Genomic DNA, 26,588 nt, shown 5'->3' on the forward strand with positions numbered 1-26,588 from the left:
CACCTTGCCGGGTTTTAAACCAACAGTGTGCCCTTGTTCTGTTTACACAACTGCCTTTTGACCCATGTACAGATTTCACACGAGCACAATAAAGTGCTCTGGAGTTCCCATTCTTCTCAGGGTTACCCAGAGTCTGTTATGATCCGCACAGTAAAATGCTTGGCACAGTCAATAAAACACAAATACACATCTTTCTGGTAGCCTCTGCTTTCAGCCAAGATCCATCTGACATCAGCAATGATAGCCCTTGGTTGACATGCTCTTCTGAAACTAGCCTGAGCCTCTGGCAGCTCTCTGTTAATGCGCTGCTGCAGCCATTGTTGGATGATCTGAACAACATTGCCCTTGCATGTGATATCAGTAATATGACTACAATTTGAGCATTCTGTCGGGTCACCTTTCTTTGGAATGGTACAAAGATGGGTCTCTCTCATTCAGTCGGTGCAGAAGCTGTCTTCCACACTTCCTGGCACAGATGAATGAGTGCTTCCGGTGCTTCGTCAATTTGTTGAAACAGGTCCATCGGTATTCCATCAATTCCTTATTTTTGACTCATGCTTTCAGTGCCGCTTGTACTTCTCCTACAGCACGATTGCTCATATGGGACCTCCTGAAATAGTGACACGTCAGATAGTTCTTTTTGGTACAATGGCTCTGCGTGTTATGTCCATCGCCCATCTTCCTTGGGTGTTTGCTGCAGCATTCAATATTTTGTCCGTAGAATCTTGCAACTCAAGGTTTGACATTTTTCTTTAGTTCCTTTAGTTTAAGATATGCTGAGTGTGTTCTTCCCTTGTGGTTTTCTAACTGTAGGTCTTTGCACGTTTCATTATAATATTTGACTATGTCTTCCTGGGCCGCCTTTAAAATGTTTCTGTTCAGTTCTTTTACTAAATCATTGCTTCCCTCTGTCTTAGCTGTTTTTCTGTCAGTCCGTTGTGCTGTGGTGGTTTGTGTGTAGCTGTGATGCTGAAGGCTTTGTTACTGGTGTTTCAAATAAAGTGAACAGCTGTCAGCAGAGCTTCCAGACTAAGAATAGACTACAAAAAGGACTCGTCTGTCCACTTCAGAGGACTTAGCCGCTGACACTCCCGTGGAAACCATGGAAACCTTTTCTGTAAATATTTGAGCCAAGCACACTCTCCGAGCTGTTCTACTTGGTAACGCACGGGGGCTGCCAATGAGTTGGAATTGACTTGACAGCAACAGGGTTTTTTTTTTTGTTTTGATTTGTTTATGATGTTGATTAAGTGTTAGGAGAAAGACTATCTAAATCAGCGGTGGTTCTCAACCTGTGGTTGTCGATCCTTTTGGGGGTTGAACGACCCTTTCACAGGGGTCGCCCACTTCATAACAGTAGCAAAATGACAGTGATGAAGTGACAATGAAAATAATGATATGGCTGGGGGGTTCATCACAACATGAGGAACTATATTCAAGGGTCATGCCACTAGGGAGGTTGAGAACCTCTGCTCTAAATGAATGAAAGAAAGAGTCCTTTCGGTCAAGGACAGGGATGAGGATGTCAGGAGATGCTGAGACGGAGGGTGATCATTGCTCGTTCAGAGCTGCCCTTGGGAATTATTTCGATGATGCCTCGGTGCAGAGCCGTCCTTGAGAATGTTTACTCGAGCAGACAATCCTTCATTTCTGTGTTGCTCCTTTGGGTTCAGATGCACTTGACTCTTTTCTCAGAGTCTATTCACTGCAAATACCTCATCTTCCTCAGCCACTGCCCTTCACTCCAAGGTTTTCATTTTCCCTGGTGTTCCCCGGTCATGCCAATACACCCCAGCCCCTCCCCCTTCGTAGCCTCCAAGGGGAGTCATTCTTTGTGAGAAGTAATAAATGAAACAAGTGGGAAAGGAGGGGAGTAGCTGCTTAGGGTAGTTTCAGTGCGTTTATCACTCCTTCTTGCAATTTTTTACTGAGTTAGAGAAGGTAATATGTACACTTCTGAGAAGAGTGTTTGCCCTTAAATCTCCTAAGAATTATAGTCTATGGAAGATTGAGTGTCTAAAACTGTGACTATTATAAAATAAAATGATACATTCGTGGGTCTCAATATTTCTTTAGTCAGAGAACCTTCGCTCGGCCACTTTATTTACTTTCTGTAATTCTTATAACTCACTTAGCATAGCCTTTGACATATAATAAGCATTCAGTAATATTAACCAATATTATTACTATAAGGAACCCTGTTGGGGTAGTGGTTTCATGTTGGGATGCTAGCTCTGAGGTCAGCAGTTCAAAACCACCAGCCCCTCTAGGAGAAAGATGAGACTTTCTGCTCTTATAGAGTTACCACCTTGGAAACCCGCAGGGCAGTTCTACGCTGTCCTCTAGGGTTGCTATAGGAGTCAGGATCAACTCAATAGCAGTGAGGTGCTTATGTTTTTTTAGTTATTATTTTTTATTACTATACAGTTGTCAATAACAGGGAGGAACAGGGAAAATGAGACAAAATAGAAAGAGACAAATCCAAATATCAGATGCTGGCTAACACCCTTCAGGGCAAAATGAGTGAATCCAGACCAATTAACAATAGGCCACAAATGGGTGAGCTACACGGACTCTGTTCTCAGACAGGGCATTGGGCACACAAATGTCCCAATCCTTGTCCTCCACCAAAGCCTTGCCCACACTTCAGACACGGAGGGCACTGGGGACTGTCTGCCCTTTCGACAGAGAGTGGAAAGGATAATCTCTCCCATAATGTCTCTGGAGCCTTCATACCTCTAGTTGAAGATGCTTTCTTGCCAGGGTTTCTTGGCTTGGCAATTGAGGATTGGCAGTGCCCAGGGTCAATGGCTCCCACAGAGATCGCCCATCACGAGCCCAGGGTAGCAATTATTTTCTCAGGTAAGCCCCTCTCTTTCCTCAAGACATGGAGGACACTTACATTCAACACCACTTGAACATTCCGGACAAACTTCTTCGGCACCCACCACTGTTGTAGGACTCTCAGGTTTACTGTAACAAGCCCTCATTACACAACCACTTTTTTATAATGTGCACTTCTCACATCAGCTTCTAGTCATCCCTAAGTGCCCCATCCCCCTAGGGGCAGAGAAAGTCTTACTAAAATCAAGTCAGTGGTAACTTTCCAGTTACTGGGATCCTTACAGATTCTAAACGTGTGCTTCTCTTACAAGCCACACCAGACGCTCTTCCTGCCTCCATCTCCACCCAAATTAAATCCAGTGTCCCAACACCCCCACCAATTCCTTCCCTTTACCACCCATGCTCTAGTTCACCCATGCTTTGAGGATGTCACCCAACCCTCCATTGATAGGCAAGACATTGCCTTTACCTGGACATCTTGATTAATTCCCTGACATTAATGGGTGGTTTGACCTCCTGCAGAATGCCCTTCCTTGGTTGGAGGACTGTCAACAGGCAGGGCTGCATGTTATGTTAGCTGTATCATCATAAGAAGCGAAGTTCCAACGTGGGCTAGTAAAGAGAATTAAAGGCAGAAAGAAAATCAGAATGATTGGAAATAGGTTCTTGTACTTTGTTTTTAAAGAGGGAACAAGAGAGTACCATATATATTCGAGTATAAGCAGACCTGACTATCAGCGGAGGCACCTAATTTTACCACAAAAATTGCGTTAAAAATGTGCTTTAAAAAAATTCGGCTTATCCATGAGGACATATGGTAGTTTTGTCTTAAAGTAGAATGTATGGCTAGGTCAGACTGTGAAAGATAGTGTGGTAGTTACGTAATCTGGTGTCAACTTGAGACTATTAGGAGTGAAGGGATGGAGGTTAGCCTGTCAATCAGGTCGCAGCTTGATGACCTCATTTGGGGGCGATATGGAGGTAAGTTGCTCACCGGAGGCCAGACCCACACTCTCTTCCTAGTCTTCCTGCTGACAAGACACATGGAGCTAGAACCCTGGAGCCATGTGGAGATCCCTGCCAGTGCTGAGAGGCTTCCACTGCCACTGGATCCACAAGACTTTCCACCCAGTGGCCTGTGATCTTCCTGCCTGCATTTGGTGTCATTGCATGTCTTGCATGAGTCTGAAGAGGAATTTATAGGCTGGTATCAGACACATGGGCTAATATCAGACTTAAGAACTTGATCTGGACAGGGTTGGGGTGCTTTTTCAATATATAATTGCTCTTTTATATAAAGATCTTTCTTATACATATATGAATGTCCTGGATCTGTTTCTCTACTCAACCCAGACTAACACAGATAGTAAAGATAAACTTGAGGGTATGCAGTATGTTGGAGAAGACTTGAGGAAGTTTTAAAAGGTTTGAGGAAAAGTAAAAATGTGTGGTCATACCTGTATGTGAAAGATAGTAAAGTTGTACTAAGTTGTAGAAGGCTTAGGAGAAAGTGAACTTTATTTGCCTTGGTTAATAAAAAAGGACATTAAAATCAAATTTAAAATCTTGGGCCCCATGGCTCCTACCACTTCTGGGACTTAGCTGAATATGTATAATTCTTCATTGCCCAACTTGTTTTTCTGTCAGAAAAGTGCAATCACACATCAAGTAATATAAAAAATAAAAAGGAAGAATTTATTCAGCCCTCTTGACCCCGATACAATTCCCACCAAAGACGGTAGACTAAGATATAGCAGAAAGCACATATTTTTCCAGCAATGATTGCAGTTATATCTGTCACCACTGAGGCAGGTGCTAATCATACTTCTTGGGTTTATATTCTCCATCTGCCCTGATGGAAACCTTTAACAGGATATATGAGAAGCTTTCCTACTAGTAGTCAGTCTGGTTCTAGATACACTTACCATAAAAACAAGATACAGTACATCGTTTCCTGTGTAAAGATGCCCTATGTATTTACTGTTGGAGAAACATCATAACAGATGAGACTAAGCTCAGTGCCACATGCTATAATTGTAGACTGTATACTTGCCTTAACCATACTCTACTTATAAAAGTCTATAAAGACAGTGTCCTCATCTTACAGAGTCAACTGGTAGTGTGGGTCCCAGTGTAAATGAATCACACATAAGAAAGCAGTCCACGTCCCCACCCCCTGCCAGTCCAGGGCTTTGGGGCTTACTTGACTCAAGGGGAGTCCCTCTGGGACATGGGGGTACAGTGAATGATGTGACCCTTTTCTGGGCATGCCTATACAGTAGGGTATAAAAAAGAAGAAAAGAAAGCAGCCCAGAGGCATCTTTAATGTTGCAGATAAGGTCAGAGATGTTACAAAGACCTGGTGGGTTTGTGGGTATGATTCTTGCAGCCATCATTAGACTCATAGCAATTGCCAACACTGCTGCTCCTGAGCAAGCAGCATTGCAGGAATCTATCAAAACGGAACATTCTGTACAAAAGTGGCAAGTGGACTCACATCAACTATGGCCCACACAGGCAAAGATAGATGATGAACTAGAAGGAAAAGAGGCTGAATTGCAAAAAACTACTCAATGGCTAGGAGATCAAATCATGGATGTAATATATCAGTTAATGCTAAAATGTGATTAGACTATTACTGGTTTCTTTGTGTTATAGTCTGGGTTGACTAGAGAAAACTATTCATATACACTCATTTGTATATAAGAAAGAGATTTATATCAAAGTGTGATTGTATATTAAGAAAGCATCCCAGCCCAGTCCAGGTCCATAAGTCCAATATTACTCCATATGTCCGATACCAGTCTATAAATTCCTCTTCAGACTCACACAACACATGCAATGATGCCAAATGCAGAAAGATCACAGGCCAGGGGGTAGAAAGTCTTGTGGCTCCAGTGGCAGTGGAAACTCCTCATCTCAGCACTGACATGGGTCTCCATGTGGTTCCTCCAGCTCCAGGGCTCTAACTTCATCAGGGTAACTCCATGTGTCTTGTCAACAGGAATATCTCACAGGGAGTGGAGTGTGTGTATCTGACCTCCAGTCAGCTATTTATCTCTGTGGTGCCTCCAAATGAGGTCATCAAGCTATGACCCGATTGACAGGCCAGGCTCCACCCCTTCACTCTGAAGAGTCTCAAGTTGACACCAGATTATGTAACTACCACACTGTGCAACTCCGTATCCATATAATGTAACCTTACATGATTGGTCTTTAATTAGAAATCATTTACAGGGATTTAAGGGAAATTTTCTTTAGATGTAGTTCAACTAAAAAGGGTAGTGGTCAATACATTTAAGGATGAGTTAAAGTCATCCCCTAAATCTGATGTAATTAAACAACTGGTAGATGGTTTGAAGGGACTTGACCCACTAGCCTGGGTTCAAAGTATTTTAGATAGTGTAGGTTCTGGCCTAATAGTGCTACTCTTGGTCATAATTTTTGTTCTTATAATTACATGCTACTTCTATAGAAAGCTTAGGCATATACAAAAGGTCATTTAGCACCAGCAGCTCTTTTGCATTATGCATAATGCAGAAAAGGAAAATGTGAGAAACTGAGAAGTCAATCCAACACCTACTAAAAGAGTTAATGAGGTGAGGGACCTTCATGGGAAAGTATTTTTGGTTCTTGAAAATCTTGGGCCCCATAGCTTCTGTTATTCCTGGGACCTCTTAGTTTAATATGTATTATTCTGTGCTTCAGACTTCTCTGTTTCACTGTTTACAAATTTTTTTACAGGTATGAATGTGTGGAACACAAACTTATATAGAACTGTATATGGCTGGTGTGGTAGTTACATAATCTGGTGTCAATTTGAGATTTAAGAGGATTAAGAGTGGAGTCTAGTCTGTCAATTGGATCATAGCTCAATGTGGCCTCTGTGTGGGCATGGCCTTCTCCTAAGAATTCTGGGAACTCCTGCATTTTCCTCCTTGGAGGCAGGAGACACATACTCTCTTGGCTCACTCCCTTGGAGACTCTCTACTGACAACACTTACTCCCAGAGAGACATTTTTGTTGACAAGCTACATGGAGATAGGATGATGGCGGTCAGTGCCTCAGAGTTGAAGGAACTACATGGAGATGTTGGCCAATGCTGAGATGCCTCTACTGTCACTGGATCCACAAGACTTTGCACCCATTGGCCTGTGAGCTTCCTGCATTTGGCATCATTGCATGTATTTTGTGAGTCAGAAGGGGACTTTATAGATTGGGATTGGACATATGGGCTAATATTGGACTTTGGATTTGATCTGGACTGGGCTGGGATGTTTTCTCAATATTCAATTGCTCTTGTATATGAACCTCTCTCTTATACCCATGAATGTGTCTATGAATTTGTTTCTCTAGTCTATCCGAACTAACACAGCTGGGTTCCAAACCTTAAAGGTCTCATGGGCCATGCCTAGATAGGACAACTATAATCCTCTCACTGCCCGTGATCAGCAGGAATCAGTTGACAAGAAGCTGGTCGTTTTGAATGTCTCCTTCCCATGATTCTCTTCATCCCCACATCTTCCCGTGCACACCACAGACCACTTGAGTGCATCAGGGGCTACTTTACCATTATTGCAAATCCCTCTCATGCAAACTTGCCAATCAGGACAGTACATAATGCTCTCCCAACCCTTGTCCCCAGCCTCCACCCCCAGGGGGTATCTATCCTTGCCACCCTCGTGTTGGGACTTCCCTGTGCTCTCTGCTTCATTGCTCTGCTGCTTCTCCATTCTGCTCCTCCAATCTCCCTCCACCCTGATTTTTCCTCTCCCTTCCCTCTTCCTTTTTCACACTCTCTCCCTTCTGGAGAAGCCTGGCAGGCACCTGTGCTCCCCCAATACAGCCTGTTTCTTGATACTCTGCACCGGCGCTCTCTTTTTCCATCACTCTTCACTCTAGGACTGAATGTTAAAGGAAGCCTATGAGCAGCCTGAAGTGCTCACCAGGTGACCAACTGGATGCACATGTTGAGTTGAGGTGGAAGAAATGCATCACTAGTGAGTCTGGCAACTGACACCTGTGGACCTGGATCACAGGGACTAGAGGAGAGATGAGAGTGGGTTGGCTGGTCTGAAGTTTATAGTGTTGTGTAGATCCTGAGCTGATGACATGACCTAGCCCAAGGAGGCTAGAGTTGTTGAGAATTTGTGAAGGGGACCATGGTCTAAAGGCAAAGCGGCCAATGGGCACCCTGATGAGGCTAAGCAAGGTAGCTAACATTGAGGTGACCAGAACCCAACCAGATGAAGACAAGATTTTTGAGCCTGTGAACTAGTGTATATTGCTGCTGATTTTATCGATGGTCTGTCCTGATTTGACTTTGCTTATGGATTCAGACTCACAAGGTTTCAAGTGGAAGGAAGATTCACATCAAATAACATGCTTGTCTCATCAGAGCAATGGGTTGATATAACTGGGCAGTATAGAAATTGTATACTCAAAATGGGTGAGATAAAGGCATGAAGTAACTGTCTTATAAACTTTCATAGGTGGGGGAATATATTGACAGGATTATAGGATTATGGTGTAGGTGTTCACGTAACTGCAATTGTGAGGCATAGAATAGGTTTTCTTTGTTCACTTATAGAATATTATGGTTAAATATTCTATTTTAACAATGTAAAAATATATAGGTCCCAAGTACACAGGGCACCAGGAAAGTCCATCCCTGTAGTGGAGGGACTGGCATATTTCAGTTGTATACATCTTAGCTTCATCCTGTCAGGTACAAGTAGGTTATTACTGTTGTCTTTGTTTTTAAAATTATGTGTGGCTAAAAAGTTGTGTAAAAGTGTCAAGTTAATCGGGGTTACATCATTTAATAGGGGTAACATAATTTCATGTCAATTTAAAGATACATAAAAGTGTAGCGGTGGAGTTTAGCCTGACAATCAGTTCACAGCCCGATGGTAACGCCATGTGGGCATGGCCTTCTCATAAGGAGAGTCCTGGGAATCTCTCCCGTTTCCCCACCCCCTACTCCCTCTGCCTTCACCTTCCTGATGGCTAATCTAATTCCTGCCAGAGCCTTGTGATGAACTATGCCAGTGGATCCACAAGACCTTGCACCCACCGGCTTGGGAGCTTCCTGCATCATTACATGTGGCTCTGTGAGTTGGAAGAGGACTTATGGACTAGTATTGGACTTAACGACTTGAATTGGACTGAGTGGGTATATTTTCTTGATATATAAAGCTTCTTGACATAAAGCTCTTTCTTACATACATATGATTGTCACTGAATTTGTTTCTTGTCACTGAATTTGTTTCTCTAGTCAATCTGGCCAAACATAGTAACCATGCAGAACTGCCCTCTAATGTTTTCAAGGCTTTACATCTGTACAGAAGCAGACAACCACATCTTTCTCCCCTTGAGCAGCTGGTGGGATTGAACAGCCAATCTTTTGGTGAGCAGCTATAACCTCTGAACAAGGACAAATTACCCAATGAACAAGGTAATCATGTGCTTAGGACTTGATAAAACAGGAGCACCATTTGTCCAATGCAGATATATATAGATGCCAAGTACACAGGACACCAGGAAAATCAAGCCCTGTTGTAGAAGGAAACTGGTAAGGCGCTAAATTAAATTACTACCAGCTCCTGTGCATGAGAAAGTGCTAGCCCCAAACAAAACTTAGGCAAGGTCGTGAGGGTGCCTGTGGCAGTTACATACTCTCCTGCCAACTTGAACAAAGAGGTGGAGTCTAGCCTGGCAATCAGGTCATAGTCAATGATGCCTTCATGTGGGCACGACCTTCTCCTGAGGATCCTGGCAACTCCTCTCTTCCTCCCTGGAGGCAGGACACTCTCTGCTTCACATGCTGTTGACAAGTCACATGAAGCTATGCTGATGGCAGCCAGAGCTCCGAAGCTGGAGGAGCCACATGGAGAGCAGAGCCAGGGCAGATATGCTCCCACAAGGCTTGTTACCCACTGGCCTGTGATCTTCCTGCTTTCGGCATCATTGTACGTGCTGCATGAGTCTGTAGAAGAATTTATGGACTAGTATCAGACATATGGACTAATATAGAACTTATGGATTTGATCTGTACAGGGCTGGGATGTATTCTTAATATACAATAACTCTTGGATATAAAACACTCTCTTACACACATATGAGTGTCTGAATTGTTTCTCTTGACAGCCTAGTCTAACACAGTAACCATGCTGAAGATTGTAAAAGCAACATCTAAAGAATTCTGCAAAACTTCAATAAGAAAAAAACAGATAATTTAATTAATAAATGGGCAAAAGACATGCATAGACAATTCACAAGGGACAGCATGTAATGGCTAACAGACATGAGGAAATGCTGATGATCACTAGCAATCTGGGAGATGCAAATCAAAACAATGGTGGGATATCACCTTACACCCACAATGAGAGCCCATTTCAAAAGAATAGAGAACAATAAATGCTAGAGACCGTACAGAGAGATTCTACCCTTAAACAATGTTGGTGGACTTGTAAATATGAACAACTATTGTAGAAAGCAATCTGGTGCTACCTAAAAACAACTGGAACCGATATACCATAAGACCCAGCAATATCTTAACTGGGGGAAGAAATAAGAGAGAACATGTTCATTGTAGCACAATTCACAGTAGCAAGAAGCTGGAAACAGCCTAAAAGCCCATCAGTAGAAGATTGGGAAAAGAATGGTGCATTCACAGGACACTGTGCTTCCCTGAAAACAGGGGTGAAACCACGAAACAGCTCATGACATGGATGGACCTGGTAACCATAATCCTGAGGGAGGTTAGTCAACCACAAAGAAAACCTTTGAAGGCGTCCACTCCTGTGTGGGTAATCCCCAACACAAAGGCAAGCTTCTGCCCTCAGGTCATAGGATCTCTTCATCGGGCCTCCCAAACGACAAGGAAGAGAACCTGCCTAGCACCCATGAACCATACATCACCCCCTTGGTATGTACATCTCCAAAAACCATTTCCACAGAGAAGACCTCGCCCAAGCTGGGCTCAGTTTTTCAAGCTGGGAGGAGAGAGAGAAGACCATTCAGTTGCTGCCATACAACATTGAGTTAAGACCACCCAAGCCAGCAGACAACCTTTATAAAGAGGGATGAGGGTGCCTTACTGGAATTTCAAGTCAAGATAGGGAAGGGGCATGTATGTCTCAGAGAAGTCAATTCTGTTTCTGATGGTGGGTAAACCGGAGGGGCAACTTCCTATTGGGAAAATACATTATATACAGAACCCAAGGGAGAATACACCAGGTACTATGTACCTAAGTGGACATTTGTGACATAGTTTCTGCCCAGCCCTTGGTGACCAAGGCCATGTGCTACTAGCCATGACTACTGGATCTTTAGACTCTGTCCTTTGGAAGCACAAAACATTTTTCATAGGCTACACCAGAAAGCCTCAAAATGGAAACCCCATTGTGGTGTTTGTTCACTTCCTGTCTGTGTGTTGTGTGCTTTTCTGTTGATGGAACCAGGATAGGCAGATGTACAGAGACAGTAGCTAGGTTGACAATTGCCTAAGGGCCTGGCAGAAGAGGATGGGGGAAATGGGGAGCTAGCAGCAATGCGTACGAGGAGAAAATGTTCTGAAATCGATTGTGGGGATGATTGCACAAATCTTCATAATATGATTGCACAATTGCATTGTAAACTGTGTGAAGTATATGCCAATACAATTATTTTATTTAAAAGATTGTTCAAGCTACGCGCCCTCTACCACCTCAACACCTTCATTGGCATCTGTCTCCTCCTGCCCCTCCTATGTAACTGAAGCTCCTAATCACCAGCAATCTCTTGGGAATGTACAAACTGGTGATGCAGCTGCGTCCAACATGAGCGGCTACTGGGCAAAAATGAATTATAATGATAATCCCATTTTGAAAGAAATTATATATATATAAAGGCATACCATGAGCGGTTAAGAAACACAAGTACACACACATATGAGGGGCAGCTTCAAAAGTTCATGGGCACGTTCTGTTCTTCTCATTCAATTTTGCTATGAACTTTTTGTGGCGTGTGTGTGTGTGTGTGTGTGTGTGTGTGACACATCAGAATGCATGCGTAAACAGAGCTGGAAGCACAACAGATTATCAGTGGATGGGGCCCTCACATGCCTTAATCTGGCCCTGCCACTGTGCAGTCAGGGCTGCCTACAAAGAATTTAAAGGGACTTGAAAAAAAATATGTGCCTTAAAATGTGAAAAACACTTGAATTTTAGTAGCATTATGCTCGAGAGAAAGATGAAGCTTTCAACTCCCATAAAGAGTTATGGTCTTAGAAACCCACAGGGGCAGTTCTGGCTGTCCTAGTGGGTCACGATGAGTCAGAATCAACTCCATGGCTGTGAGCTGCAGCATCACACACAGGTAAGTCAAAAGATATTGCCATTAGAATTTCAGTTCACACATGCACTGTTTTTTTCCAAAAACATGTTTAAGCATGTCTCTGTAACTCAGTAACACTTTGAAAAAAGAAAGAAAGGAAAAAATGATCTAAGGCGCTCCAAGAAGATAGGCTAGATCCAGCTGTTAACCTTTTTTCCACTTATGATCCCTTTTCTTCCTGGGGAATTTGCAATATGGGCAAGTGCTTCCAGAAACAGCCTGGATTTTTTTATGTGCTTGATTTTGCATTAAATTTTACTTATTTGCCTTCAGAAACCTTAACTGTTACCAGATTCCTCTCGCCCTCCCGCCCCCCCCCCCCCACTCAGTCATACGACTCCATATGGGACCAAGACCCACATTATAAGAAACTTTGGGTCTGCCCAGTTAAAGCCCAGACAAAGAGGTCAGCTCAGAAAATTATGGTGACTGTGTGTTTGTTTAATTCCAAAGGAGTATTCTTGGTAGATTTTTTTAAGGGTCACAGGCGGATAAGAGGGGCTTATTAGGAAGAATTTGTAAGAAATTGAAAACTGCCCTTTTTCCTCACGGCAATGCCAGTGTCCATTCTTCAAGGAATGCATGGGCTGGTCTTCCAGAATTCCAGTGGGGAGCCAGACCCTCTCCACTTCACATCCCTGCTGTTATCCCTCCCAACTTTCTTTTCTTCTGCTTCCTTTTCTTGAAAACTCGACCATTTTAAAGTAAGATGATTTAAGTCTCTTGAGGATGCCGAATCTGCCATTTTGACGTAATGTAAAACCAAAGATGCCGAATTCTTTCTGGGCAGGGATAGAGAGATGGAAAAGCTGCCTACACAGAGGATATGTTGAGAAACAATAACGTCACAGTTTGACATTTTTGCTTAATAACAATGTCTATGATTTTCTAGTAATACCTTCACCTTATCCTCATTAAAAAAGCCTCATTTTGTCTTTTAAAAAATACAATTTAGCTGGGACTCAAAACAAACAACAAAACCCCTTGACAATCTTTAACAGTCTAAGCTTTTATAACAGAAATGCTATCATATACATCTCAGTGCCTATAGCAACTCTCATGTCATGGGGGACAACTGCCCTCTCGGATTTTCTCTATGGAAGTTAATCTTTATGGACGTTGATTCCCAAGTTTTTTTCTTGTAAATCTTCAGGGTGAGTTCAAACTGTTACCCTTGAGGTTTAGAAGTCAGTGGCCTAACCTTTGAACCACCAACGCCCTTATGCCCACCCCATTACCATTGGATTGATTCCAACTCAGAGTGACCTTCCAATGTGGAATCGAACTGCCCCACAGGGATGCCAAGGTCATCATTTTAATGGGAGCAGACTGCTCCATCTTTCTCCTTGGAAGCAGCTGTTGGGTTTGAACCATTAAGCTTTCCATTAGCAGCTGAGTGCTTAACCACTGTGACACTAGGGCCCTGCTTTATGCCCATAGCAGCAAGTAATAAAACTCTGTTGAATGAATGAAAGCCTATTTGACCGAAGTAGTCAATGAATGATCATTGACACGTATGGCTTGGTGACTTTAGGGTGACGCAGTTGAACTGAATTTCCCAGACTCCGTTTCATTTAGTTTTGTTTTTTCTTCCCTGTTGCATATGCCCTGTCAAACGTTCCTGGCAAGAGTAGTCGGGCAGTTACTAACACCCTCTGGCTTCCTCCAGCAGTCTCAGGGAAGTTCCAACCTCACCATGACTTAGCTCTTTCCCACTGCATGGCTTATTTGCTGTTTGTTGAAGTTTGGCAAGTTTGGCAAGTTTGAGTTTGGCAAGAAAGGTTTTTTAGGAAGTGCTAAAATGCGGTGGTGGTGTGGAGTCCACAGAACAGCCCCATCTTGAGAACTGGGGCTTTCAAAGCAAAAACAAACAAACAAAGCCCCCCCCAAAACAAAACTTCATTTAAGAAAATTAGTAGGTGATATTCCTTGGTTAAAACTGCAAGTCACTTCAAGATTTAAAATTGACTGCTATAGTTTGCTTTAATACGGCAGTATATGTTTAATATTACTGTGTCTTTGAAATATAAAGATAACAACCATTTTAGCTTTGTGTTTCAGATAATTGATGGGTTAGTGTAGCTAGTGGTGGTCCACATCCAGGACTTGCTTAGTAGTTTACCCTTCAGTACCTGGACAGCCCAATGTCTGACTTTCAATGTGGTGGTGCTTCCCTGGTCAACCGCCCTAATGGGACAGTTTCACTTTTAGTTGCCCAATGAACCATTGACATCAGATAATTTACACCTACCTGCCCAGGTTGTATTTTCTAGGACATACTTTCAGAGGTGCAATAGTTTTTGGGGTATGTTCAGGACCCAACCCACCCACACCCAGCCCACCCCGTCTTAATGATTCTGCCTCAAGAGGAAAGATGCTGTAGCACTTTTGATTTTTCTCTTTTCTTCACAATTAAGTCTTACAAGAGCACAAGGCAACATTTCAGCTACCTTGACATTTTACCCACACCCTGGGCTTGCACTTCTTTATCTGGAGTGGAAAGAATTAGAAAGTAGGCATTCATCAGTCGAATACACATTTTCGGTTCAGAACTAAATGATGGGCATATACATTCTTCAAAACAATTCATGATAGTATAAGAGCAGTTACCATGCACTGGACAGTTACACTGTATCTTTTTCTTTCCTTTCCTCCCTCTTTTGTTCAGTTATTTTATAAACACGTTCACTGCCCATCCATAAGCTTCAGGTCACTCATATAGCATATTATTTACCATTTGATAATACCTTTGATGTTTATTTTAAATTGCTTCCTGTTCCGATCTGTAAGATGGATTTAATAATATCACATTCTTTTGTAGGAGCTCTTAGTTGCACAAACAGGTACTTCAATACTAATGGAAAGGTTGCTGGCTTGAACGCATCAAAAGACACCTAAGAGGAAGGTCCTGGTGAGCTGCTTCTGAAAGGTCATACCCTTCAAAACCCTCTGGACCAATTCAACTCCTAGGGGGTCACCATGACACAGAATCAACTAACTAGCAACCTTCTGGGTTTTGGTAGGGGACAGAATGGGAATCTCTTTCTAGCTAGTGGACTCACGTTGCCTTTGATGATTGGAAAGACAAGACCACAGCTTGACCAAGCTAAGACCACCTTGACCATTGCTTTCACCAAGCAGTGAAAGGTAAAAAAGAGATAATTCTGGTAAATGCTCTCACAGAAGCAGGATAAACAATAGCCAAAACCATATGATTGAGCATCTAGGTAGTTAAGATGTTCATGTATATATCAAGAGGCAACTGAGAGTGAATGCATATGCACATATATTTTATCCCTAGGCTTATGTAATGTGCTGCATATATAGCCACATATGGAACAAACCACATTGGGGGAGCTGTCACAGAAGCTTCCTAGCTATATCTAAACAACTTAAACAATTGGTTTTCTGAGTTAAAAGGCTTGAGACCATAGTCTCAGTGAACCACTTAACCAATTGGCAGGGCATTGTTAAAGTTAGGTGGCATCGAGTCGGTTCCAACCCATTTCAAAGCTATGTACTACAGAATGAGATGCTGTCTGGTCCTTCTCCATCCTCACAGTATTTCCTAAGCCGGACATCTGCAGGTGGTAGCAAACACTAGCAGCATCTGGGCGGGGCAGCAGCAACAGGCGGGGCTGAGTCATTGTGCCAACAGCATCCCATTAAACCTAGAAGGCTGAGACCATGGGGACAGCTCAGCTAAAAAGACAGAAACAGTTGACAAGTTGATGGTATCTTTGGTTGTTTCTGCTGTTTCTTTTGTGTCCTTTCTTCCTTTCCACCATTGCCACCCATGCTTCCAAACATCCCCACACCCTCCTCTATGGAGGAAATATTTAAAAGTTAATGGTATGTGCATATTTTAAAAGATGTAGACCCCAAGTGAGCTCCAGTTTCCTGCAGGGATAGATGGATAAGATTGGCTTCCATGTCTAGGAGTTATCCATGAAAGGAGGGAATCACCATTACCTCGATGGCCTTCCGCTCTCAATATGCACTCTCCTCGTCCTTTGTGTATTTAATCACATGATGCTCATGTCCTAGATGAAGCTAAGGTTAACTAGTCCATCCTCTCGAACAATGCACGACACTCCTCCTTATTATTACTTGCTGTTGGCTCTGCACGTTTGATGACAAGCTGCTCAAAACCTTTGTAACTTAAGACATTTAATATTAAGCATTTCTTCCTTACTCTGAAATCAATTTGATCTTAAGATTTTATCTTGTGTGCCTACTTCTATGCTTTAGAAAATATGGAAACCCAGTGGGGGGGGGGGGGAGCCATCTCCTTTCAAAAGCTTGCCCATAAATACAAAACCATTGGCGTTGAGCTGAAGCTGGAGCCGAGAGGGGTTGATGAGCCAGCTCACTCCTGTGCCTGCCTCCTCACTTACCACACGGTCCTTTGATGAGTTCCTTCTGAATATGGGCTTTTGGGATAAAGAGTGTTTATGGCCTCTTCTGGTTCTAACATTCTGGAATACTCCTCTGGGACAAACCCTGAGGGGAACTCAAAACAGGCACACAGAGAGTCCCTATCACTGAGCTTGATGGAGTGACATAAGATGCCTCCCTCCCAAAGCCTGGGTAGCCTTCTTCTCAAGACCACGCCTCCTACAGTCTGGTTCTTAGACCCTTTTGAGGTTATTGTGATGTTTTAACGTCTGTCCTTTGCACAAAATCTCTGTAAAACTGGGCCAGTTAGTGCCTTGGTGTTATTTTCAGCATGTCCTCAGCCAGATGCATGGCAAACGCAATTACTTTGTGCATCAGGGAGAAAAAGACAATCACAAGAGGCCAATCAATTTGAATGCACCCCCCACCCCACCCCCACCCCCATCAATTCCTGACCTCCTAGAACTGAAATGACCATGAGCTAACACACTCCTTTGGGGAGAAAAGGGAAGTGGAAATTTGTGCAGAACAGATGCAAGCTTTGTTATGTCTTGCTGTGTTACAGAAAATCTGCTTTGGCTTTTTTTCATGGGTAGGCTTTGCGTGCGTTTGGAAACTGCCAAGCATAATTTCACCCAACAGTTCTAGAAGCTGGCACGACGTGCCTGCAGAAGGCTTAGCAAACATTTACTTATCTGTGATGGACTGCAGAAGCCCAGCCCAGCTCTCTTTTCTAGTGTGGCTTCAACCCCGCATGGCTATGCACACTTGAAAGCACAAAAGGATGTGTTTCAACTTGCTGCTCCCCATGATGACCAGTGTTGGCGAGAGAAGCATTCAGGAATAAAGGGCAGAATGAAACTCCACCCTTGAGTTCGTGGTCTACGCTGTGATTCTGGGCGACTAGCAGTTGTAGTCTCTTCTGTGGTTACAATTGCATAACTACTTCTGCTATGAAGAATCGCACAGCACAAAGGCCCTTTCCATGTGCAGGCAAGGGCCCTTTACTTTCTAAACCGCATGGGGATCAGTTACCGAGGGCCGGGTAGTTCAGTGAGGACTTCCACCCACACTTATGCTGCACAAACATCTCCTCCGCTGTCAGAAGTCCAGAGCACTTAGTGTCTTGCCTGGGCATTTACCTGCGACTCATTGAGTTGGTATGAGGTCTTCTAACTCCCGTGGCTCTTTTCCCTTCCCTCCTGTTGTTCTGGGGGTCCCTGGTGGGGCCACAAAAGGGCAGAGGGGCAGATCTTTCCGAGAGGAGAGAGCTGATAACCCCAAATTACTGTGGCTCTGGAACCTCCAAACACTCACAGAATGGGCAGATCCCGTTTGCCAGAGACTCGCCTGGTTTTCAGTGACCCCGACGCTCTGTCAATCTCAGAGAAACCACAGCAGTTGGCCACCTCGTGGACAGCATGGGTTTCACCTCAATTCCTGTTTAGATCACAGGCTCAACAGATGCTCCACCCCAAGTTCAAGAAATCATGGAGGTTCTAGGCACCAGAGTAAATTTCTGAAAGATCATTTCCACTGAACCTGAACTTCAGGATTTCTATTTTATTGGTTCTTCATCCACAAATCACACAATTCAATAGCTCGATCATATCAATACCAAGTGGTTACATTTTAAGTACATTAAAAATCCAAGCAGAGGTCACCAATGAGAATCAAATTAATCAATAACGATATTTGCTACTATTTAGGAACTAGACAATATGCAACATGCTTTATGATTCTCACCACTGAGGTCATCTGTACAATGGAATTACTATTAGTCTCATTAGAGACTATTTTATTACTAATTATTATTATGAGACCTCGGTGGCAGCTGAGGTCATCCACCTCAACCCAGGCTCTAGACTCTGAACTAGATGGAGTGGATTCCCAAGCCCAAACTGGCCCAGCGGTCTTCTCAGAATTCATCTGGGTTTCCCTGTATCCCGTCCCAAGCAAGTCAGAGCTGCATGAGCTGTTAGTATTAAACACCCTTCTTTAGAGGCTCTTGAAGTTTCTGGAATGGTCTGCAACTGACAGAAAATTAGGAGATTCAGTATCCTGACAGTTTGGGCCCCAGAGTTATGTGGAAATACGGCAGTAGGACTTAGAAGAGGGATTTTTCCAGCACTTTATCAAGCCTAAAGTTACAACTTCTGTGCTGCATTATTCAACAGGGCTACAAATATTTTTTAGCTCTACCTATTTTTATATTAATTCCCGTTCAAGTTTCATCATTTTGTATTTTAACTTGCATTAATTCCTGAGAAGAAGGATTTAGGCCCATAATCAACCCAAACCAATGCCCTGGTGATTGATCAGTAGATTCCCATCCGAGACTACAAATCTTCTGTAGGGTGGCTATTGAGTTTGAACTACTGACCTTGCAGTTTGTGGCCCAAGGCTTAGCCCACGGTGCCACTATGGCTCCTTAGGCCCATAAACCCTTATTTCAACATTAAATCTCACTCAATGTATATAAAAACTTCTTTTTATATACATGTTTGTATATAATTCAATATATTTGAGATTAATCTAAGGAGCCCTGGGGTCAGAGTGGATTATGCATTGGGCTAAACACAATCAGCAGTTGGAAACCACCAGCCACTCCATGGGACAGAGATGGGGCTTTCTACTCCTGTAAGCAGTTACAGCCTCAGAAACCCACAGGGGCAGCTCCTCCCTGTCCCATAGGAAAGCTATGAGTTGGAATCAACTCTATGGAAGTTTGTTTGTTTTTGTTTTACATTAATATATTAAGCATATTAATTATTCAAAATAATACATAACAATATATTTAAAGAAAATATTCATTAAAAATCCTCCCTGCTATCCAATTCATAATGAGGTCATAAATATTCATGTAGTTTAATATTGTCAGAGGTTTTATTGAAGGAGGTCTGGTGGCGTAGTGGTTAGTATTGGACTGCTAACAACAAGGTCACCAGTTCAAACCTGCCAGCTGGTCAGTGGGAAACCGACTAGACTTTCCACTCCCATAAAAAATAACAGCCTTGGAAACCCCCAGAGGCAGTTCTACCCAGTCCTCTAGGTGGCTGTGAGTCAGAATCGACCTGATAGCAGTGGGAGAGGGGGGAGGTATGTGTTTTTTAAACCAATTTAGCAATGGTTTGTTTCTGTATTTGCACAGGCACCACCTGTTGGGAGCCGATAGCCATTAAGACCCTGGCCTCAGACACGTAGCAGAAACTTGGCCGCTTTCTAACAGCAAGGCTTTGTTTCCTGCCCAACTTTGCCCCCACATTCCAAGCTATGTGCTCAGTAGCATGGGCAGTTGCGATAATTGACCTTGTTGCCATTAGTCAAAGTACTGAGCACCCATTGAACTGCAGACATGCCATATTAGGAACATAGTGATAAGTTCACCTGGTAAGCCTTGATTTGCATGCGGACGTCACCACGGACGTCTTTGAGTACTGTTGCGCACCCTTTGTACCTTATTGGGAACATGTGGCTGATTGGTTGTTGTACAGTGTGCGGTTGTTACACAGTGTGCTTCATTGGAATATGTGCCTCCCACTTCCTTCTCTGTTGTGAATATATACCCAGAGTTTTGGCAAAATAAACGGGCTTGATCAGCACCTGTCTTGCCCCATGTCTCTGTTTCTTTTTCCCATCCAGGTTCGTTGCCCCTACGGGTCACCGTGTGAGGGTCTCACTGGTCGAGACCCTAACAACCACGCCTTGGCTGGCTCATGAGGAAACAGCTTTTCTTTCCCGAGATAGAGTTTGGTTTCTTTCGTCTGAAGATGCAGGATCCTTGCCCCTGGTCCACACCTGCTCAGATGCTGGTAAAACAATGGCTCACAGACAAGCCCGAATGACGGATGATACTTGTCCCTGCGGAGGACCCCTGGTGGTGCAGTCATCAAGCACCCAGCTGCTCACTGTGCATTGTGGGAAAATATATGGCAGTCTGCTTCCGTGAAGACTTGCAGCCCTGGAACCCCACAGGACAGTTCTACTCTGTCTTAACCGGTCCTGGAATTGAGATGAAAGCAATGAGTTTGTCTGCTACTTAAAAATGAACGAAACAAAAGCAGTTCTCTCCAGTGAACCTCAACCATGGTGATCCCGGGGATGCCAGGTGAAATTGTGCTGTGTTGGGTTTTCAGTAGCTTATTTTCACAAAGTAGATCAGCTGGCCTTTCCACTAAGGTACCGCTGAGTGGACTCAAACCTCTACTCTTGTGTTTAGTAGCTGAATTCATTGACCATTTGCACCACACAGGGATTCCAGTGAGATTGGCAAGTCTACTAGTTCTGATTACTACAAGTAAGTAACCTTCCATTATCTTATGTTGAACCTGCATGTATTACATTAAACTGAGGGAAATATTTGAGGCAAAGGTTATACCATGTAACTCACCTTCCCGACATGACTGCTGGAGACAAAATGGGTGCATAGTAAATGTGGTGAAGAAAGTGGATGGTGCTCAGCTCTCCAAAGATTAGCATCTGGGGTCTTAAAGATTTGTAGTTAAACAAGTGACCATCTAGCAGGGAAGCAACAATGCCCACATGAAAGAAGCACGTCAGCGTGTGTGATCATGAGGTGTTGGCGGGAATAGGTATCAGAAGTTCAAAAACAAGCAATCAAATTGACATGAAGAAGTGTAGACAAAGTGGAGACCCAAAACCCACCTGTAAGATAATTGGACATTCCCTTGCAGAAGGGTCATACGGGAGGAAAGATAATATCTATGGTGCAATATAGCATTGATGAGACACATAGCTATCCTATAGTTCTTTAATAAATCCTCCCATTACTATTATGGTCCCACTATTACCTCATTAAGCTTGTAAGACCTGAGAATATTCAATTGTATAATGAAGATCATTTGATGCAGGAAATCCAAGATAGATAAACATGTCAGAAACAGTAATGGGAGCAATGATTCCTTGGGGGTACGGGAAGAGAGGAGGGAGAAGGGGGCACGGATGAGCCAATAGCAAAGATGACTGTATAATGCCACTCGAGGGGAGTGAATAACAGAATTGTAGGGGAATGAATGGATATAGTGGATGGTGTAAGATATGGAAAATAATAATAGCAAAAACAACTATTTATAACATAAGAATAAGAGTCCTACTTTGTTCTAATAATCGGCATTTTGTGATGTTCACCTTCCTGACACAATTGCTGAAGACAAAATGGGTGCCTGAAGCCAAACGTGAAGAAAGCTGATGGTGCCTGACTATCAAAAGATATAGTGTCTGGGGTCTTATAGACGAAGATAAACAAATGGCCATCTAGCTGAGAAGCAACAAATCCCACATGGAGGAAGCACACCACCAGCCTGTGTGACCACGAGGTGTCGAAGGGATCAGGTATCAGGCATGCAAGACCCAGAACAAAATCATACCCAATGTGAATGGGAGGGGGAATGGAGTGGAGACCCCAAACCCTTCTGTGAACAACTGGGTACCCCCTCCCAGAAGGGTCACAAGGAAGAGATGAGCCAGTCAGGGTGCCATATAGCACCGATGAAACATACAACTTTCCTCTAGTTATTTAATGCTTCCATCCCCCTGCTATCATACGTCAGTTCTACCTTACAAATCAGATTAGACCAGAGCCTGCACACTGCTACAGATGAGAGCCTGAAACACAGGGAATCCAGGAGAGATAAACCCCTCAGGACCAACAGTGAGAGTAGAGATACCAGGAGGATTAGGGGAGAGTGGGGGAGATAGGGGGAATCGATCACAAGGATCAACCTATAACCCCCTCTTAGGGGGACAAACAATGGGAAAAATGGGTGAGGGGCAATGGAGGAGGATGTAAGATATGAAAATAGTAACCTATAACTTAGCAAGGGTTCATGAAGGAGGAAGGGAGGGCAGGGGAAAGGGAAAAATACGGAGCTGATACGTACGTCCTGTCTCTTTCTCTGTATTTCCTGCTCCCCTCCCAAGTCCTCTTGACTAAAGAAAATTCCTCCTCTCCTCCTGCGTCTCTGGTGTTTGCATTTTCCAACCTGCCTGAACACCTTGTCTCCCCTCCTTCTCACCGCTATCCCTATTCTGGCCACACCCGGAGTCACCCAATGTCCTCTTCTCCCTATCTACCTGCCTCCCTGGAGGAACCCAAATCTGAACTCGCCCGCCCACCGATTAGCAAGCACATGCGATCGATAACAGAACCCCGCTTGTCCTTTGTCCACTCGGAAAGTTGCCAGGGCTGAGAGAGTGGTCCGATTCACGTTCCCTTCTCTCTCACTGATTTACCTCAGATTGAAAAGCGTTTAGGCTCCTTTATAATGATCCCACCACCTACATTAAGGAGTTTTGATATTTAACTCAAGCTTATGCTTTGTCCTGGCATGATATTTTTGTCATCCTTCCCTCTACCCTAACCGCAGATAAGCGGGAATGCATTTTTCTCACTGTTCAGCAGCACCCCAACAGGCTCGTTAAACCAACCCTGACCTAGGCAGGCTCATTAAACCAACCCTGACCTAGGCAGTTCCCAGACAAAAACCTGGTTAGAGTTATCAAATTAACAATCAAGCAAGGTACGGACAGACATGCCCACCGTAATAAAATGCTTCAGTGTGTCCTGACTTGACTTCAGGCCATTTCCCATATAGGAGTCAATTTTGAAAATCTTAACGATCACTCAAAAGCCTGACAAGAGAACCCAGCCACTTTTTAAGCTGCTTAACTAATGCTTTACATTAAAAGCTTTAAAAGGGGAAGAAAGGCCCTCAAGCCCTGGTCTGAGATTTAGCGAATATGGCATTTAAAGTTTTAGCAGCCCGAGGAGCAGGCAGTCAGCCAGTGATGCCTGGTTCCCACAGAAGGTAAATTTTCAAGCCAGGCCTTGGTAGCAGTCCTGCGGCTGGCGATCCCCCGAGGCCCCAGAAGGGCAGCGTGGGGCAAGGGTGTGTGGAAAGGACGGCCACCTTGTTCCTGCTTCAAACAGAGAAGGGCACTAGTCACAGAAGTGTCCCAGGCCTAAAGCTCCAACCAAACCCTGCCCAGTGTGCGGTCAAAGCGGACACTGGAAGTTCGACTGACCTTGGAAATGCAACAGGTCCTTTGTGTCTCCAGGTGGGGGGACTGTCCTAATTCCTGACCCGCCGTTGACCCTGCTGGGATTGGCCAAAGACTGAGGAGACCCTGACTGGACCCCCGTCACCCTTGCCAAGCCTGGGGTATTGCTCACGGTATTGGCTCTTTGTGTGTTTAGATTCTTGCAGGAACAGATGAAAGATATCTCCAACCTGACCTTCAATCAGCTTCTTCCCTCCATCCCCCACCTTCTTCACTCTATCTCAGCAGGAAGTAGTTAAGACAGAAAATGTTGCCCCATTACCAATATTAAGAAGTTTGGAATGTTTGGGTCGTCTGGACTAAGCTGAAGCAGGCCCGGCCCCTCCATGTGCTTCTCTGCACATCCCAAAGGTCAGCAGCAGACAGCGCCAGATAAGATATCCAGTGAAACCAGATGTTCCGGGTTTGAAGAAAGTCGCAAGGAGTCCACAAGCAATTCTCCCAGTTTCCATGCCTCATATGCTAATTGCCCTACATTCCTCACCATCCCTTTAAAAACCCTCGCCCCAGCTGCTGAATAGGACTTCCCTGACCTGTTGGCCTATGTCACGGAACCTCATCCAGTAGCTCCCCCACCCCTTAATAAAGCTATTTCTGTTTCTGCTCTCCCTTGTCCTGTCAGTATGTCTGTCTTCCTCCCTGTCCCTCAGTTCCGCTTTACCAGAGCCTCCAATAAAAGTATTTAATAATAATAATAATAAAGAATAAGGGTTCCTGGCGGGTAGGGTTGGGGAGGGAGGGGATAAAGGGGAGCTGATATCAAAGTGTTCACAAAGAAAGAAAATATTTTGAAAATGATGGTGGCAGTAATTTTACAATTATGTTTGATCTATTTGAATTACGGATTGCTATAATACCTATAAGAACGCCCAATAAAATGATTTTTCTAAAGTTATATTAGCTTTGCAAAAGAAAGCTTTGTTCCTATCTATTGTCATGTACTTTGGACATGTCGTCAGGACAGACCAGCCCCTGGAGAAGGACTAGAGCGCTGAAGCAGAGGACACTGAAAAGAGGGCTGTCCTACAGGAGAGTGGTGGGCACAGTGGCCGCGCCCGTGGGCTCAAACGCAAGAACAGTTAGATCACACAAGACCGGCAGCTTTCATTCTGCTGAGAGTGACGTTGCTGTGGACGGGAAACACCGTGATGGCACCAAGCAACAACGTCTTCTTAAAAATGTGATTAGATGCCGCTGTGTCAGATCCTGTTAGATTCCTCCGGTAGGAAACACCTTGATTCTTGGCTTCACAAGAGAAAGAAATTCACACGGAAGCCTGATGTGTGATCCAAGTGAGATTCATAAAGGATAGAAGACGTTTCAGGTTTTACAGTTAAGAACACAGACACCCTCAGGACACTACACACCCACACGTGTCGCCCCTGAGGCCAAAGAGAGAGAAAGACCACAGCACAGCTGGACAGAAGCAGAAGGCAGAACGGGGAGGTGGGGTGGGGGGCAAGGTGGGAGCCACGCAGGGGGTGGGGGAAATGGGGGGAAATGGTTAGGGTCACCAAGTTCTGGCTTTTTAGGGCCCTCTTTTGAAGGCCATTCGGCCTCAGCCTTGAAACGGCTGAGAAGTCTCATTGGCCTGTGTCAGTGTTTGCTGATTTCTTCTGTGACTTAACGTTTTGAACAGACTGTCAAGAACAAAAACAAGGAGGTATGCAAGGTCTGGGAAAAACAGGTGGTTTAATTTTCTCAAGGATGTCTGGCTTGGCAGAAGATAGAGTTGCTATGTGTATCAAATGTGCTCGTGTAACAATGAGTTAATTAATCCCAGGTTGTTTCTGCATGATATAAGGAGTGTGTAGAATAAACCCATGGCTTCAGTAGTCCCTGTTGCCCTCCCAATACTTTCTGTCTTTTTTCCTTAATCCTCACTCCCCCCCCTTTCAGGACTGCTCGACTTATCGGCTGGCTTCGAAAGCCCTCTGCTGGGCAGTGTGGTCGACGGTACTGCCTTGGCTGACCAGTTGGCTGAATTAAGCCCACCTGGCCTAGATTGGGACCCACCGAGGTGTGCTGGCTTCCTGGCTCCAGGACCTGAATTTGAGCATGCCATTTAGCCTTTGTGGCTGGCTGGGCTCACCTATTCTCTGCAGCAACCTCCTGTAGGGGCGTCTTGGCATGGAGAGGGACAACCCCCGATTTCTGCCTCTAGTTACCTAACATTCCCCTTCATAGCCACCCTCTGCACCAAAGAGTGAAAGTCTGCAAGACCCTAGACTATACTCATAATATTTGCTTTGCTCAAGCCCATTTTTGTAGCCCCTGGGCCAATCCATCCCCGGGAGGGGCTTCCTCTTTTTCCTTGACTTTCAGTGTGATGACCTGTTCCAGGTACTGATCTCTCTTGATAACCCGTCCAAAGTGTGTAAGACAAGCTCTTTTCATCCTCCCTTTGAAGGAGCATTCTGGTTGTACTTCTTCCAAGGCAGATATGTGGTTTTCTTTTTCCTGGCAGGCCATGATAATTTCAATGTTCTTCTATAGCAGCATAGTTCAAGTGCATCAATTCTTCTTTTGACTTCCTTATTCCTGTTCAACAACTTTCACGTGCAAATGAGGTGATTGGAACACAATGGCTTTGGTCAGTTACACCTTAGTGCTCAAAATGACATCTTTGTTCTTTAAGACATTAAGAAGAAATTAAGTGGGGACAGAGCCCAGGCAGTATCTGACCTCTGAGGACCCAAGGAGGAATGAAAATCAAACTCCACCTCAGCCTAAGGCTGATTCCCATAAGGCAGGGGTCAGCTATGCCCCCACCCTCCAGCCTTCTTACTAATTCTGACACTCCCGTACATCTAACGCAGCATGCTCCACATTTATGCTGGGTTTGAAACTTCATTGCAATGGCCACACCGAACTCACAGACTATACTC

The 26,588-nt window shown here is 44.1% G+C and overlaps 2 protein-coding genes across 2 annotated transcripts in view; one reads left to right on the forward strand and one right to left on the reverse strand.

Moving 5' to 3' along the window:
• The window catches only part of C3H4orf17 (chromosome 3 C4orf17 homolog), an 85,597-nt gene extending 64,576 nt beyond the window's left edge, over positions 1–21,021 (reverse strand). Inside the window, exon 1 of the mRNA XM_075543542.1 lies at positions 21,011–21,021. Within this exon, the coding sequence (XP_075399657.1) occupies positions 21,011–21,021 (11 nt within the window). The remainder of the gene's footprint in view (positions 1–21,010) is intronic.
• Positions 21,022–23,379: 2,358 nt separating this feature from the next.
• The window catches only part of LOC142442353 (all-trans-retinol dehydrogenase [NAD(+)] ADH7-like), a 35,331-nt gene continuing 32,122 nt past the window's right edge, over positions 23,380–26,588 (forward strand). The window contains 2 exon segments of the mRNA XM_075543543.1: positions 23,380–23,447; positions 25,600–25,656. Of these exon segments, the coding sequence (XP_075399658.1) occupies positions 23,380–23,447; positions 25,600–25,656 (125 nt within the window).

The sequence above is a fragment of the Tenrec ecaudatus genome, chromosome 3, assembly GCF_050624435.1.
Source record: "Tenrec ecaudatus isolate mTenEca1 chromosome 3, mTenEca1.hap1, whole genome shotgun sequence".
Taxonomy (NCBI): domain Eukaryota; kingdom Metazoa; phylum Chordata; class Mammalia; order Afrosoricida; family Tenrecidae; genus Tenrec; species Tenrec ecaudatus.